Source organism: Oenanthe melanoleuca, chromosome 21, assembly GCF_029582105.1.
Source record: "Oenanthe melanoleuca isolate GR-GAL-2019-014 chromosome 21, OMel1.0, whole genome shotgun sequence".
Taxonomy (NCBI): Eukaryota; Metazoa; Chordata; class Aves; order Passeriformes; family Muscicapidae; genus Oenanthe; species Oenanthe melanoleuca.
Window position 1 is genome coordinate 1507849 of NC_079354.1, and position 12873 is coordinate 1520721.

Sequence of the window (12873 nt, forward strand, 5' to 3'; positions counted from 1 at the left end):
ACCCGAACCCCCGGAACCCCAACCAGGGAGCAGCGTGGAGCTGCCTTGTGTTAACTACAAAAGAGTTTTGCCTCGGGCGTGTTTTTCACTTTGATTTTCCCCATCCCAGGACCCCGGGCACGCCAGCGGGGGATGCAGCCATTTGGTGCCGTGGGCTCCATCACTCCGAAAATAGAGCCCAGGGGCAGCTTTTGGGTGTCGGAGGCATCTGAGTGAAGTCATGTGGATGTTATGCAAGACTTGATGATAGGTTGTAAACAGCTATTAAAGTGATTGACAGGCCCAGGACGAAGTTTTGAGGGGAGGGGGGGAAGAAAGGGGAAAGATGAGTAATAATGATTAAAATAATTATCAAATCGAGACGTTCCTTGAATTAGGGGAAAGTTTTGTGAGGAGGGAGGAACATGAAGAAATCACGTTTGAGTGCTTCCCTGAGCTGGGAGGATGGGGCAGATACTGAGCACATGAAGTTGGGAAAGGAGGGTTTTGCTCCTTGAAAATCAGCTAAAAAAGCAATTTCAGCAAAAATTTGGCAGATTTGGGTTCACTGAGTGCTGCTGGGTGCTGGCACCCCCAAAGCCCAAGGGCTGAGCAGCCCAAGGAGAGCAGCCCTGAGTTAATTAGGAGAAACAAGCAGATTATGGGGAAGACAGCTTCTATTTATATATAAATACTCCAGTAATCAGCAGTGAAGGGCAAGGGAAATCCAATAGAAATATGTGACTCTTTAAGAAGCTTTTTGAGCAAAATGTTACACAATCAGTTGCATTTGCCTGGGCCTCGCTGCAAGTCCCAAGAAATTAAGGGGAAAAAAAAGAGTGACCCTGAGCAGAAGGAAAGAGAAGGGATTTGTAGAAGCTTCTGCCCATCAGATAAGGGGGAATTCTGGGAGCCCAAATGAAGATGTCAAGGGTGCCAGCAGCTTGCTTTGACCCCAAATCCCCCAACTTTTCACCCAGAACCAGTGAGCTCCACCCCTCCCAGTGCTGGGGGTTCATGGGGAAGTGCAATTATGTGCAGGTGAATTTCACCGGCAAGAAAAGCTGCCTGGAGCTTCTCTGTGTTCCCAGGGAGGTGCTGTCAGTGGGTGCTGACACGGAGCAGAAATAGCTCCCCACGATTTCACACCTCGCCCTCGCTGCCTCCCGCAGCTCTGCCTCTCCCTGCACACACTCTGGGCTGAGAATCACCCCAACAATGCCTTGTAGTGGCATCAGAAGGTTGGATGCTCACCTTGGGGCTGGGAGCTCTCTGAGCACCCAGGGGTGTTGTCCTTTTGTGTTGTTTCTCCTCCCAGGGCAGCTGCTCTGAGATTTTGGGATTTGTTTGTCCTGAGGCTGAGGTTTGGGGGTGTCTCAGAGGAGGGATGGGTGCATAGATGGGGTGTCTGACCCTGCCAGTGAGCTGGTGGTCCCAGAGTTGTGCCTTTGGGGTGGCTGCTGTCCCCATAGTGTCATTCCCTATATAAAGGAGGATGGAATTTTTCCCCTTGCCACTGCCCAAGGGTCACTGGTGAGTGTTTGCTTCAGCTCTGGGTGTGCCTCTGGCTTTGCAGTGTGGGTTTGGGGGGGTTGTATTTAAATCAGGAGAATCAGCCCCTCTTGTGCAATGACCTTTTCTGCTTTTCTCTTTCTGTGCCTCCTGCAAAGTTCCCTTTGCTGTGGGAAGTTTGTGCTGGGCTGGGATGCACTTGAGTCCTGCAGGTGCTTGTGCCCTCCATGTGCAGCCTCTTTGGTGGGTCCCTTGGAATTGTTAAAATCATCAAATCTCCTCAAGACACACATATGATATTGCTAATATTTAAAAAGCCAAGGTCTTTGGGCTTCTCTGCTCATTAAATGAGATCATTTCTTAGCTTTTTGTTGTGGTTTTTAATCCTTTCTTTGCACAAGGCAGGAAAACAAGGGGTGTGGGTAGTGAGAGCTTGTGGGTTTGTGGGACTTAGAGTCAAAACATCAGCCCCAGAGCAGTGGACACAGCACCTGGGAATCTTGGAAAGGAAAGGGTGTAAATCCCTGGGGAAGGTGGCTTGGTTGGCACTGCAGGTTCTTACAGCCCTCTCTGGCCATGAGCTCACTGACAGCCCTGGAGCTGAGCCGGATCCAAAGCACCACAGCAGGCAGAAACAACGAGTTTTAGGGCATGAACAAAGTGTTTTAGGGCATGAGCAACATGTTTTAGAGCATGAGTGACATGTTTCAGGGCATGAACAGTGTGTTTTAGGGCATGAACAGTGTGTTTTAGGACATGAACAGTGTGTTTTAGGGTGAGCTGCCCTGGCCACAGGCAGCCTGGGTGCTGCTGTGGCACTGGTTTGAATGCAGTGCTTATCCCCCCTAGAGCAGGACTGGGAGCCCAGGGCTGACACTCACCCATGGGTGTCCTGCTCCACAGAGTCTCCCTGGGAGCCCAAGCCCTGCAAGATGCTTCCCCAGCACCTGCTTGGTTAAAAGGCTTCAAAAAATGGTTTTGCCCTGGGACTAACTTCAATTCCCAGCCTGGAGGTGTCAGCAGGTGAGTTTTGGATGCCACAGGGCTGCTCCCTGGCTTTGGGAGGTTCTGGCAGCCTTTTTATGGCTGTTAAGGGTTGAATTCCTGCTGGTTTTGGTCCCTCCATAAGGATGGAGTCAGTCCTGCCGCAGGGAGTTGTGTCACTTCGTTTAGCAGCGGTTTCACCGTGGGACTCTGGCCGCGGATCCCATCCCAAGGCGTGGCTCTGGGGCCGTGGCTCCTGCTCCCTTTTCCTCTCTCCTTGAGGCTGCACACGCTCTGCCGCTTATGCAAGCGCCGGGAGCCTTGTGTAACAGTGCTGCGGGCGGGGCGCGGCCGCGGCTGGGGGCGAGGGGCCCGCGGGCATCGGCACACCCGGAGCATCCCTGCATCCTGTATCCTGTATCCCTGCATCCCTCATCCCTGCATCCCTGTATCCTGTCCCTGCATACCTACATCCCTGTATCCCTGTATCCCTGTATCCTGTATCCCTGCATACCTACATCCCTGTATCCCTGTATCCTGTATCCCTGCATCCCTGTATCCTGTATCCCTGCATACCTACATCCCTTATCCCTGCATCCCTGTATCCTGTATCCCTGCATACCTACATCCCTGTATTCCTGTATCCTATATCCCTGCATCCATGTATCCCTGTATCCCTGTATCCCTGTATCCCTGTATCCCTGTATCCCTGTATCCCTGCATCCCTGCATCCCTTATCCCTGTATCCCTGTATCCCTGTATCCCTGTATCCCTGTATCCCTTATCCCTGCATACCTACATCCCTGTATCCCTGCATCCCTGCATCCCTTATCCCTGCATCCCTGGATCCCTGTATCCCTGTATCCCTGTATCCCTGTATCCCTTATCCCTGCATACCTACATCCCTGTATCCCTGCATCCCTGTATCCCTGCATCCCTGCATCCCTGTATCCCTGTATCCCTCTATCCCTGTATCTCTGCATCCCTTTATCCTGTATCCCTGTATCCCGTATCCCTGCATACCTACATCCCTCTATCCCTCTATCCCTGTATCCCTCTACCCCTCTATCCCTCTATCTCTCTATCCCTGTATCCCTGTCCTGGCTGTCCCTCAGGGTGGTTCCCCAGGGTACATTTTCCCGGTGTTCAGGGCTGTAAGATGGATGCTCTGAGGTCTTGTGGCTGTTTGCTCCTGGCTAGATCCAGGGAATGTTGTAGCAGAGCTCCTCAGCTGGGAATGAACTGGGCATGCTGATACACCTGGAATGGGTTGGCAGGGATCTGAGCTGAGCAGGGCTGGTGGGATGGGGGCAGCTCCCCAGTGTCCCTGGAAGGGCTCTGCTGGAGGGTTTGTGTGGGGCCACAGCTGCCACAGCCCAGCCTGAGCCTCCCTGGCTCCTGAGGTGCAAAGTGATTTTCTGTACCAAACCCTATTTTTGCTGCTCGTGGGGTCCCCCCAAGCTCCCTCCTCATTCCTGCTTCCCAGCACCCGCTGCCAATCTGGGACCAAACCTGTTGCTATGGAAACTGGTTATGGATGCTGAGGATGCTGCCAGGGTCTCATCCTGATCCTGCCTTTTGCCTTTCCTTACCCTGCAGCTCAGGGATGGTGCTTTAGCCTGGGATGAGGCTGGGATCTGCCCCACCTGGAGAATCCCAGGAGGTTGAACAGTGTGGGGGTTAAATCCAGCTGTAAAATGTTCCACCCCCGTGCATTTGTCCAGATCCAGTGGGAATAACCCAAGGGCAGCTTTCCTAAGGTAACTCCTGCAAACCCAGCCGTCTCTGGTGGTTCTCCACTCCTCTGAGGATGTTGTAGGATGTTGTGGCTGGGACTGGATTGCACCCAGGTGGGAACTGTCTCATCCCAGCTCCACCAGCACCCTCCAATGTGGTGTCCTGGAAAAAGGCTTCACCCCACCCTGGGCACACTCTGCTCTGTGTTGGCTTCCCTTGTCTGTGACCCGTGGGAATTGGTGCTTTATGTTTAAAACGATGCTAAGATGAGAAAATACTAATTAATTAGAGCTAGCTGGAAAATCCCAAGTGCTTCCTTGACGCGGCATCAGCAAGAACCTCCTCTGTGTGTGTGTGTTTCCCCCTCCAAAAATATATATATTTTAAAAAAACACTTTAAATACTTAAATGGTCCCTGGGCCTGGCTTTTGTGGGATACTGGTGTGCCCAGCCCTTGTGGAACCATCAGGAATTTGGGGGGCTTGAAGGGGCTGCTGCAGGCTGAGCCCCACCACGTGTGTCTTAGTCACAGTATTTATTTATATTTGAGCAGGTTTGGAGCAAAAATGGGAAACAGGAGCTGTGGGGGGGGACACAAACAGGCTGCACCGGCTGCCCAGGCTGAGTCAGAGCTGGATCAGCCCCATCTCCACACCCGTGACTCACTCCGGGTATTTCAGAGTCTTGTGTCACATGGTCTGTTTGGGGATTTATTTTTGTAGTTTGGTTATTTTCCTTTCTTTTCTTTTCTTTTCCCCCTCACCCCTAGAAGGGGCTGATGCTTTGAGTTGTGCACACAAAGTGCTCTGAGATGTTCCCAATCTGTTCCCCTTTTTGCCCATGGGAAAGGGTGAGCAGGGTGGGATGCCTGTAAAGGAAAAGGCTTGTGCTGGTGTCACATTTATCTCTGCAAAAATTACAGATATACTATTGTATGTATTATATAATGCCATATATATTACATAATATTATATGGCCTTATATAATATAATACTATATATATTAATAATCGAGCTGTTGTATCATGGAGGGGAGCCCAAATTCCTCTGGTTTCCTTCAGATTCCTTCATGTTCCTGATGTTGCACCACCAGCACGACTTTACCAGGGCAGTTGCTACCAGAGGCACATCCTGCTGAAACTCAGAGCAGTAATTGTCTTGGAAAAATCCGTGGCAGGGAATCTTCTTCCAAAGCCAGTGAGGCTGGGAACTGGGGCAGCCCTGAGAAGGCAGTGGCCATTCTCACCTGCCCACCAAGGGTCTGAAAATACCCGAATGTGAGGCAGCACAGACACCTAAACCTCCCAAAAAATACAGTCCCCCTCCCAAACACTGACTATTTCTTTGGGAAGGCTTTGGCCAGGTTGCAGAGCCTGGTGCTGTTCTCAGGTTTGGGTTTTATCTGAACATCTGCTGCTGCATTTGTCTCTGGCTGGAAATTTTTTTTTTTTTTTTGGGGTGAGGTGTCTCCCACTTGTTATTGTCATGCAACAGTTTGACACCTGGAGCGGTGTGTAAATGAAGATGTCTGATGTTTCCCTCCTAAGTGGGAACGGCTGTTTAGAATATCCTAGAAAATTTTAACTCCAGGCTAAATGAAAATGAGGAGCCTGGGGAGGCAGGCAGCTCCACTCCCAGGCTCCCCGAGGCAGCAGCAGCAGGGATTTGGGGATTTTCTTGCAGAATATTCCCAAGGTAAGGAATGCCATGTCATGGGAGTGTCTTCTCGACCCCTCCATAACACTCCTGGTGAGCCCAGGAAGGATGCAGAACTTCCCTGACCTCTGGAGATGTTTAGCTTGGGGTGGGACACACAAAATTCCTGCCAGTGCTCAGCACAAGTCTGAGCAGCTGAGTGGCTCCACCAGATTTGGGGACAGTGCCCCTGTTCCCTGTGGGGTCCAGGTGTGGGGATGCCCTGGGGACACCAACAGAGCTCGGGGACAACCCTTCTCTGCCCTGCCTTTCCCCGGTTTTGGTGCCTCTGGGGATTTGCTCGTTTTAGATTTTTGGGTGCCAACGTGTGTCCAGATGTCCTGCCTGAATAAACCAGCTGGGAGCACAGAGCCTCAGTGGCCTCTAGTGGCTGTGGGACAAAGATCCCAGGGAAGGGGGACCCACAGGCCCCCAAATTCCCCTGAAGAAGCAACATTGGGGGTCCATCCCACCAGGAGCCCTCAAAGACAAAGATAAATCCCTCAAAAAATCTCCAAGGCCCTGACTGGTGGGGGAGCATCCAGCAGGATGCTGCTGCCTCCCAAATCCCTCTTGGCAAGCCCCATTCCCTGGCAGGGATGGATGGAGATTTTTTTGGGCAGCTACTGGGTTTTTCTCATTAAAAAGCAGGGAAAAACTTTCAGGTTTTAAGGAGGGTAAAATTTCTTTCATGTCTTTTTCCGTTTTTCATTTTTCTAAAGCGTATTTTCTGTCTAATGCCACAATACACAACATAAACCCCAGCGGTGAAAACAGTTGAGCAAACAGATGAAAAAGGGTTTGATACTGTTTAAATGACTGTTTTTGTGTCTTCTCCACCAAAGGTCACTAAAGCTGCTTCCTTCTGAGTAACTGTGATTTTTCAACAAGGGAAGAGGGAAGAACTGACCCATTTTATTCCCTAAACCTACAGCATTCAGGGGCAGGATGGAGCATCCCCTTCTGCAGTCCATGCTGTCCCTCCTCTCTCCCCACCATGATAAATAAATTACTTTAGGAGTGCTGGCCTAGTTTAACATGCCCTAGTTTTGATGGAGGAGGGGAAAGAAAAAAAAAAAAAAAAAAAAAAGAGAATATTTATTTTGGGCAGTTGCTTCATGGGTGTCCTTTTGGGAAGAGCTTTGGGGGACTCACCCATTTCCTCTGCTCTGCTTTGCCCTGGCTGCAGCACACTGCCCTCAATTTTGGTTTCTTTTTCTGAGTTGCTGCTTGGTTGATGCAGGAAATGAGTGGTGGGGACACTGATACAGCCCCAAAATCGTTGTCCATCACTCTGAGCTCCCCAGGACTGGGTTCATGCTGAGGGGCTTCCAGGGGCTGATGCCTTAAAGCCTGTGGAAAATGAGCAGAGTGAACGAAGATCCACCTGGTTCTGGTGTAAATGGTCAGGGTTGGCTTTGCTGCAGGAGCAGCTGTGTTAGCACCTTCCCCCAGTGCCAAAATCCCTGGGAAAATGAGATTAAATGGTGTGTCTGGGCATGGCAGTGGGATTTCACAAGTGCTCTGGGTGTCACTGGGACCTTTGCATCCCTCTCCTCCCTCCCTCACCCTGCTCTTCCAAAGGTGCCAAGTTTCCTCCAGTAAATAAACCTGCAAGTGGCTTTCTATACATTTTTTTTTTCCTCCTTTTTTTTTTTTTTTTTTTTTTTTTTTTTTTTTATTCCCACCCCTGCCAAAACAAGCAGCCCATATGGGCAGGGTTGGGTGGGGATTTTCGCAGTTTCCATGGGGATTTGGCTCTGGAGCCGCTGGGTGCTGGCTCCTGGGGTTTGGTTCTTTTTTTTTATTTATTTTTTTTTCCCCTCTGATCCCTGTAACCGGAGCACGGTGGTGGCACCAGGCTCCCTTCCCGGCTCCGGCATCTCCCAGCCAAGGTCACCGGGGAGACCGTAGGCAGCCGCCGCCTGCGTTGGGCCATCTGTTAAATAATGTATGCAATAAACTCCTGCCCCGGGGCCAGCTTAATCCTTAAATCCTCCTTCAGAGCAGCATCTCCCGCCCGTGCGGGATGCCCGCCTGGGTCTCTTGGGCGCATCTTTCCCCTCCACCCCTGGTGAATCCCCCTCTCCATCCCGCATCCTCCCGTACTCCAGCTCGCCGGGCTCTCCTGCTCCATTATTTATGTGCCGTGCATGAAAGATGCATATAAAAGAGCGCTTTATAATTTAGCAGAATCTCCTCTTCTTTCAGCCTCCCTTCCCCCTCCAGCTCCAGGCTTTCTCTGGTTCATTTCTGGCCTCTCCCGGGCATCCAGGTGGTTTTTGGGGGGATCCCGGGGCTGTGTCTGCTCCACATCCTCGGAGCACCCACACACGGGTCTGGCTTTCAGCGTGGTTTCAGCGCTCAGAGGTTTTTTTGATGTAGGGAATAAAGTGGGAAATTTGGTTTGGCAGACTCATAGATCAGGTTTTTGCACACAAAAAAAAAAAAAAAAAAAAGAGGGTTTTTGGTAAAATTAATTAAGCCAGAGCTGCATTCAGCCCATGGTTTGTGTTTAATGAGCTCCCAAGCGCTGTCCTCAGCACATGTGGGATGCTCTGCTCCTCCCTGGCTGTGTCTGCTCTCCCACAGCCCTGGGCTCACCCCCAGATGCTGACTGGGGCAAAACCCATTAATTTGAGAGAAAAAAACCTCCCTTCTGGGAGCACCTCGTGCTTTGGAGGTGCAGCAGATCCCCCAGCACAGAAAATCCTGGGGCCAAAACTGTGTGTGCTGAGTCCAACTCGCACAGCCACGACCTCTGAGCTGAACTTGCTGGGGAAAAATGAAAATAATTGGGGATTTTTCAAGGGATCAGTTTAGCAAAGCTCCTCATCATATCCTAGATGTGGGAGAGCCTGTGTTGGTTAAAAATGGAGCAATAAATAGCAAAAGTGGTGGGGAGGGGAGCGTTGTGCAGCCTTCACACCCCAAAAATGGAGTCCCAGCTTTTTCCCCAAATTTACCCATCTGGCCTCTACGTCATCCTATACAAATCCCAGCTCAGCAGCATTCTGCTTTTATTGCAATATATTATTTTCTTTGCAATAAAATCCCACCCCTGGACCTGTTTGCCATCCATGATTAGATTCTTGTTCCCCAGGCACGAAGGTTGGCTCGTGCCCTCACTGGTGTGGGCAGAAGGGATAATGGTCTTTTTAAACCAGGATTTGAATTTTTTTGGGGGAAGGGAGGCAATATTAGAATGAAAATGCCCATTCTCCACAGCTTTTCCCATCAATGAAGGGGAAGCCACCTTTTATTTTCCATCCACAACAGTCACTCCCAGGACTGTTGAATTATTCCATTAAATTTGTGCCCCTGATTTTCCTATCAAACAAAAAAGAATCCCACAAATAAATACAAATTACAGTTAGTTAGTCAGCATGAACAGGGGTCTGTAACAGAGAGTGGGGAGGTTTTCCTTGGTTATTTTGGGATTATTTGGGAGGGATGCTCACGGTGCTGGGCCCTGGCAGCCCACGGGAAAACACGCCAGATCCGCATTTATAATTTTTTTTTTCCGTTTTGTTTCATTTTCCTTTTTATTCGGACATTGCAGAAATAGCCCTGTGTAGTGGATAAAAGTGCAACATACACAATATTTAAGAAAAGGAGGAAAGAAAAACCTGCCTTGAGGTCTGTCAGTCAATCGCAAACAGAAACAAGAACCAAGCCCGGGCGCCAGAGGCGCTTTTTTGTTCCCCCACCCATTTTTTTTTTTTTTTTTCCCTTTTGTTTTTATGCACGTCATGCAAAATAGTTAAAAAGAAAGATTAGAAAAGAGAAGTCAGAGAAAACCCCACGAGAGATCGACCGAGCCCTAGAAAGAGCAGAGAGCTCTGAGTGCTGCTCGTCTCGGGGAGGGAATCGCTGCCCTCCAGCATCTCCAAGTGTTTGGCACTCTTGTGATTACATTAAATAATTTCTTTTATAGATATGTTTTAATACAGTCTATTAAAGAGAGAAAACTGCCACAATATAAGGAAAAAAAAAGAAAAAAAAAAAACAAACCAAGATCACCCACACTACAGACTGCATGGTAGTTAGAAAAGCTGAGCGCCCCCCCTCCCCCCTGTACATATAAAATCTGTCCCTTTGCTCACAGCAACCAAGAAGTACAAGCTTTAAAAAATAAACCAGCAATTCTTCCTTCAGGCCTTTCCTTTATAAAAGTTTTGGTTTTCCCCCTCGAGAACCTTAAAACGTGACTAAAATTAAATATATATATGTCTATTTTATATAATTTCCCAACATCCAAAGACATCAACATAAAAAAAAAAAGAAAAAAAAAAAAGAAAAAAAAGAAACTCATACAGAAGGGGATAGCGTGGTACATCCAAGTGCACGGATTCATTTTTGCAAGATTAAATAATGTAAACAAGGTGCCCGCTGGGAACAACCCTGGCCGGAGGGAGACCCCAGGGGCTGCTCCCCCCCAATCTCCCGCTGCCCCTTTTCCTCTTACCCCCCGATCTAGCGCGGCACAAGGTTCATCAGCCCGACAAAAGCGATCCCGAGTAATTCAGAGCCGCGGCGTGACTCCTCCGTCCATGCCTCGGGGCGAGGGCTTTGAAGCGGGTGACTATTTTCCCGATTACATATATATCTATATATTTTAATTTATTATCATTTTTGGAACTGGTGGCTGGGCTGGGCTCGCTCGCCGCCCTCCCCTCCGCGCGTTCCGGAGGGCAGGACGTGCGGGATGCGGTGCGGACGCTGCTGGGCACTCCCGGCGCTCGGGCGGTCGCTGCGGTGTTTTGGGGTTATTTTGTGCCGATCACCTGTGCCATTGTAAACCGAGCCCACCCCGGGCTTCAGCCCAGCGTCCCCAGGGAGGCTTTAAACACCGGGAGGGGCCTTTTCGGAGAGGTTTTGCAGCACATCATCAATTCTGTCATCTTCAATAACCACTAGAAAGCAGAAAGAAACAGAAGCGCGATGAATTTTCTGCCGCCGTGCTCCCCTCGCCCAAGGTGACCCCGGGGGGTGTTGGAGGGGTCCCACATCCCTGGTGTGGCTGCTGGCGAAGCTGCACGGAGCCCGACACGCCGCAGGGTACCTGGTGCACCGTGCCCCGTCCCCAGGGAGCGTCCCCAGCGTCGCACCGGCACCGGCGCCCTGTCCCTGGGGACACCTGGCAAAGGGCATGTCCCCAAGGAAGGTCCCCTCACCTCTGTGCCCAGCGGATGGTCCCCAGGGAATGATGCCCTGTCCCTGAGGAAGGTCCCTGTACCCGGCGAAGTGCCCGGGGCACAACGTCCTGTCCCCAGGGAAGGTCCCGGCAACCCAACACCCTGGTGACAGTCCTTGGGACGTGATGCCTGACACCCTGCAGCGAGTCTGGTGCATCGCGCCCGGTCCCCGGGGACGGCTCCCGGTGCCCTGCATCCCCGAAAGGTGCTTGATGCCCCATCCCTGGGGAAGATCCACGGAACACGATTCCCAGCATCCCTCAGAGAGCCCGGTGCACCATACCCTGTCCCCGGGGACGGTCCCCAGTGCCCTGCATCCCTGGAGAAGGTCCTCGGGACGCGATGCCCGACATCCCCAGGGAGCCCGGTCATCATGCCCCGTCCCTGAGGATGCTCCCCGGTGTCCCGCATCCCCGGGAAGATCCCCGGCACACGATGCCCAACACCCCGCGGGATACCCGCTGCATCCCACCGCATCCCTGGGACCGTGCAGCTCCCCGCTCCTTCCAGCACCCACCTCTCTTGCTGCGGCCGATCTGTCCCAGCTTGGGCGGCCGCTTGCCCTGCCCGCCGGCCAGCAGCCCGTCGCCGCCGCGGAGGCGAACGGGGAAGGGCAGCTGCCCCACGGCCGCGTCCCCCGCCAGCTGCCCCTCGCCGTAGGGCGGCCCCTCCGACATGGGGGCGGCAGGGGGGGACCCGCCGCCGCCGCCGCCCCCCGACAGCCTCCCGGGGCGCGGGGCCCGCGGGCCCGGGGCAGCGGCGCAGCGGGCGCGGGGCGGCCGCCCCGTCACATCCCGGCCCGGCCGGCGCTGCTCGCGGTCCGCGGCTGCGGCGGCGGCTCCGGCGGCGGCGGCGATAGAGGAGCGGGAGGCGGGACCGGGCGGGGCGGGGCGGGACCGGCTCGGCCCCCGCGGCACCGGCGGCGGCACCGCCCCGGCGGGCTGGTCCCGCACCCCGGGGATCCCCGGGACTGCCCCGCCGCCTGCCCCGCAGCGTCCCCGGGGAGCGCGGAGCATCCTCAAGGAGCCCGGAGCTGTCCCGGGGCATCCTCGGGGTGTTCCACAGCATCCCCAGAGATCCCAGAGCCTGTTAACAAACACCCTGCGGAGCCCGGAGCTGCCCCGCTTCATCCTCGGGACTCCCCAGTCTGCCCCTCAGCATCCCTGGGGAGTCCGGAGCTGCCCGACAAGGACTCTCGGGGAGATTAGGTGGACCCACAGCACTTCTGGGGAGCCCAGAGCTGCCCCACAGCCGCATCTGGGGAGCCCAGACAACCTCACATTCACGTTTAGGGAGTTCAGGGTGGACCCCCCAGCTTCTCCTGGGAAGTCTGGAAAGAACCCCTCCACATCCCTGGGGAGCCCAGCCCTGTTCCCAGGAGCACTGGGCACGGCCCAGCAGGAATGAGCCAGCCAGGGACCTCTGGCACTTTTGGCACACTCTGGGGGGCTGCAGCGTGGGGGGACTGGCTGTGCTTGGCTGTGGGCCCCCAGGACCTGCCCCTGCACAAGCATTTCGTGGGGCACTGCAGGAGGACTTGGGAGTCACTCTGAGCTTTCCATGGGGTTTTCTGTGGAGAGCTGCCACAACAGTGTGGGTCATCGGGGTTATTGCCTGGCAAAGTGAGCGATGGGAAGGTTGGGGATAACATTTTGGGACAGACCACAGCTATTTTGTGGTGTTCAGGCATCTTGTGGTGCATCTCCCACAAAGTGGGAGGACAGGAGGACCGTAGCAGCAGCAGCAAAGAACATGTTTGTGCAAGGCTG

The 12873-nt window shown here is 52.9% G+C and overlaps 1 protein-coding gene across 1 annotated transcript; it reads right to left on the reverse strand.

Moving 5' to 3' along the window:
* Positions 1-10232: 10232 nt before the first annotated feature.
* Positions 10233-11929, reverse strand: CAMK2N1 (calcium/calmodulin dependent protein kinase II inhibitor 1). Its single transcript, XM_056508306.1, has 2 exons — positions 11622-11929; positions 10233-10822 (listed from the first exon to the last, which is right to left on the reverse strand). The coding sequence occupies exons 1-2, from the start codon at positions 11779-11781 to the stop codon at positions 10752-10754; spliced, it is 231 nt and encodes a 76-aa protein (XP_056364281.1). The 5' UTR covers positions 11782-11929; the 3' UTR covers positions 10233-10751.
* Positions 11930-12873: the final 944 nt, after the last annotated feature.

Excerpts from the sequence above, each read along its gene's own strand:
- CAMK2N1 (XM_056508306.1), bottom strand. The coding sequence starts at position 11,781 with ATGTCGGAGGGGCCGCCCTACGGCGAGGGGCAGCTGGCGGGGGACGCG. Across the intron at positions 10,823-11,621 it reads GATCGGCCGCAGCAAGAGAG|TGGTTATTGAAGATGACAGA; the intron begins GTGGGTGCTGGA and ends TCTGCTTTCTAG.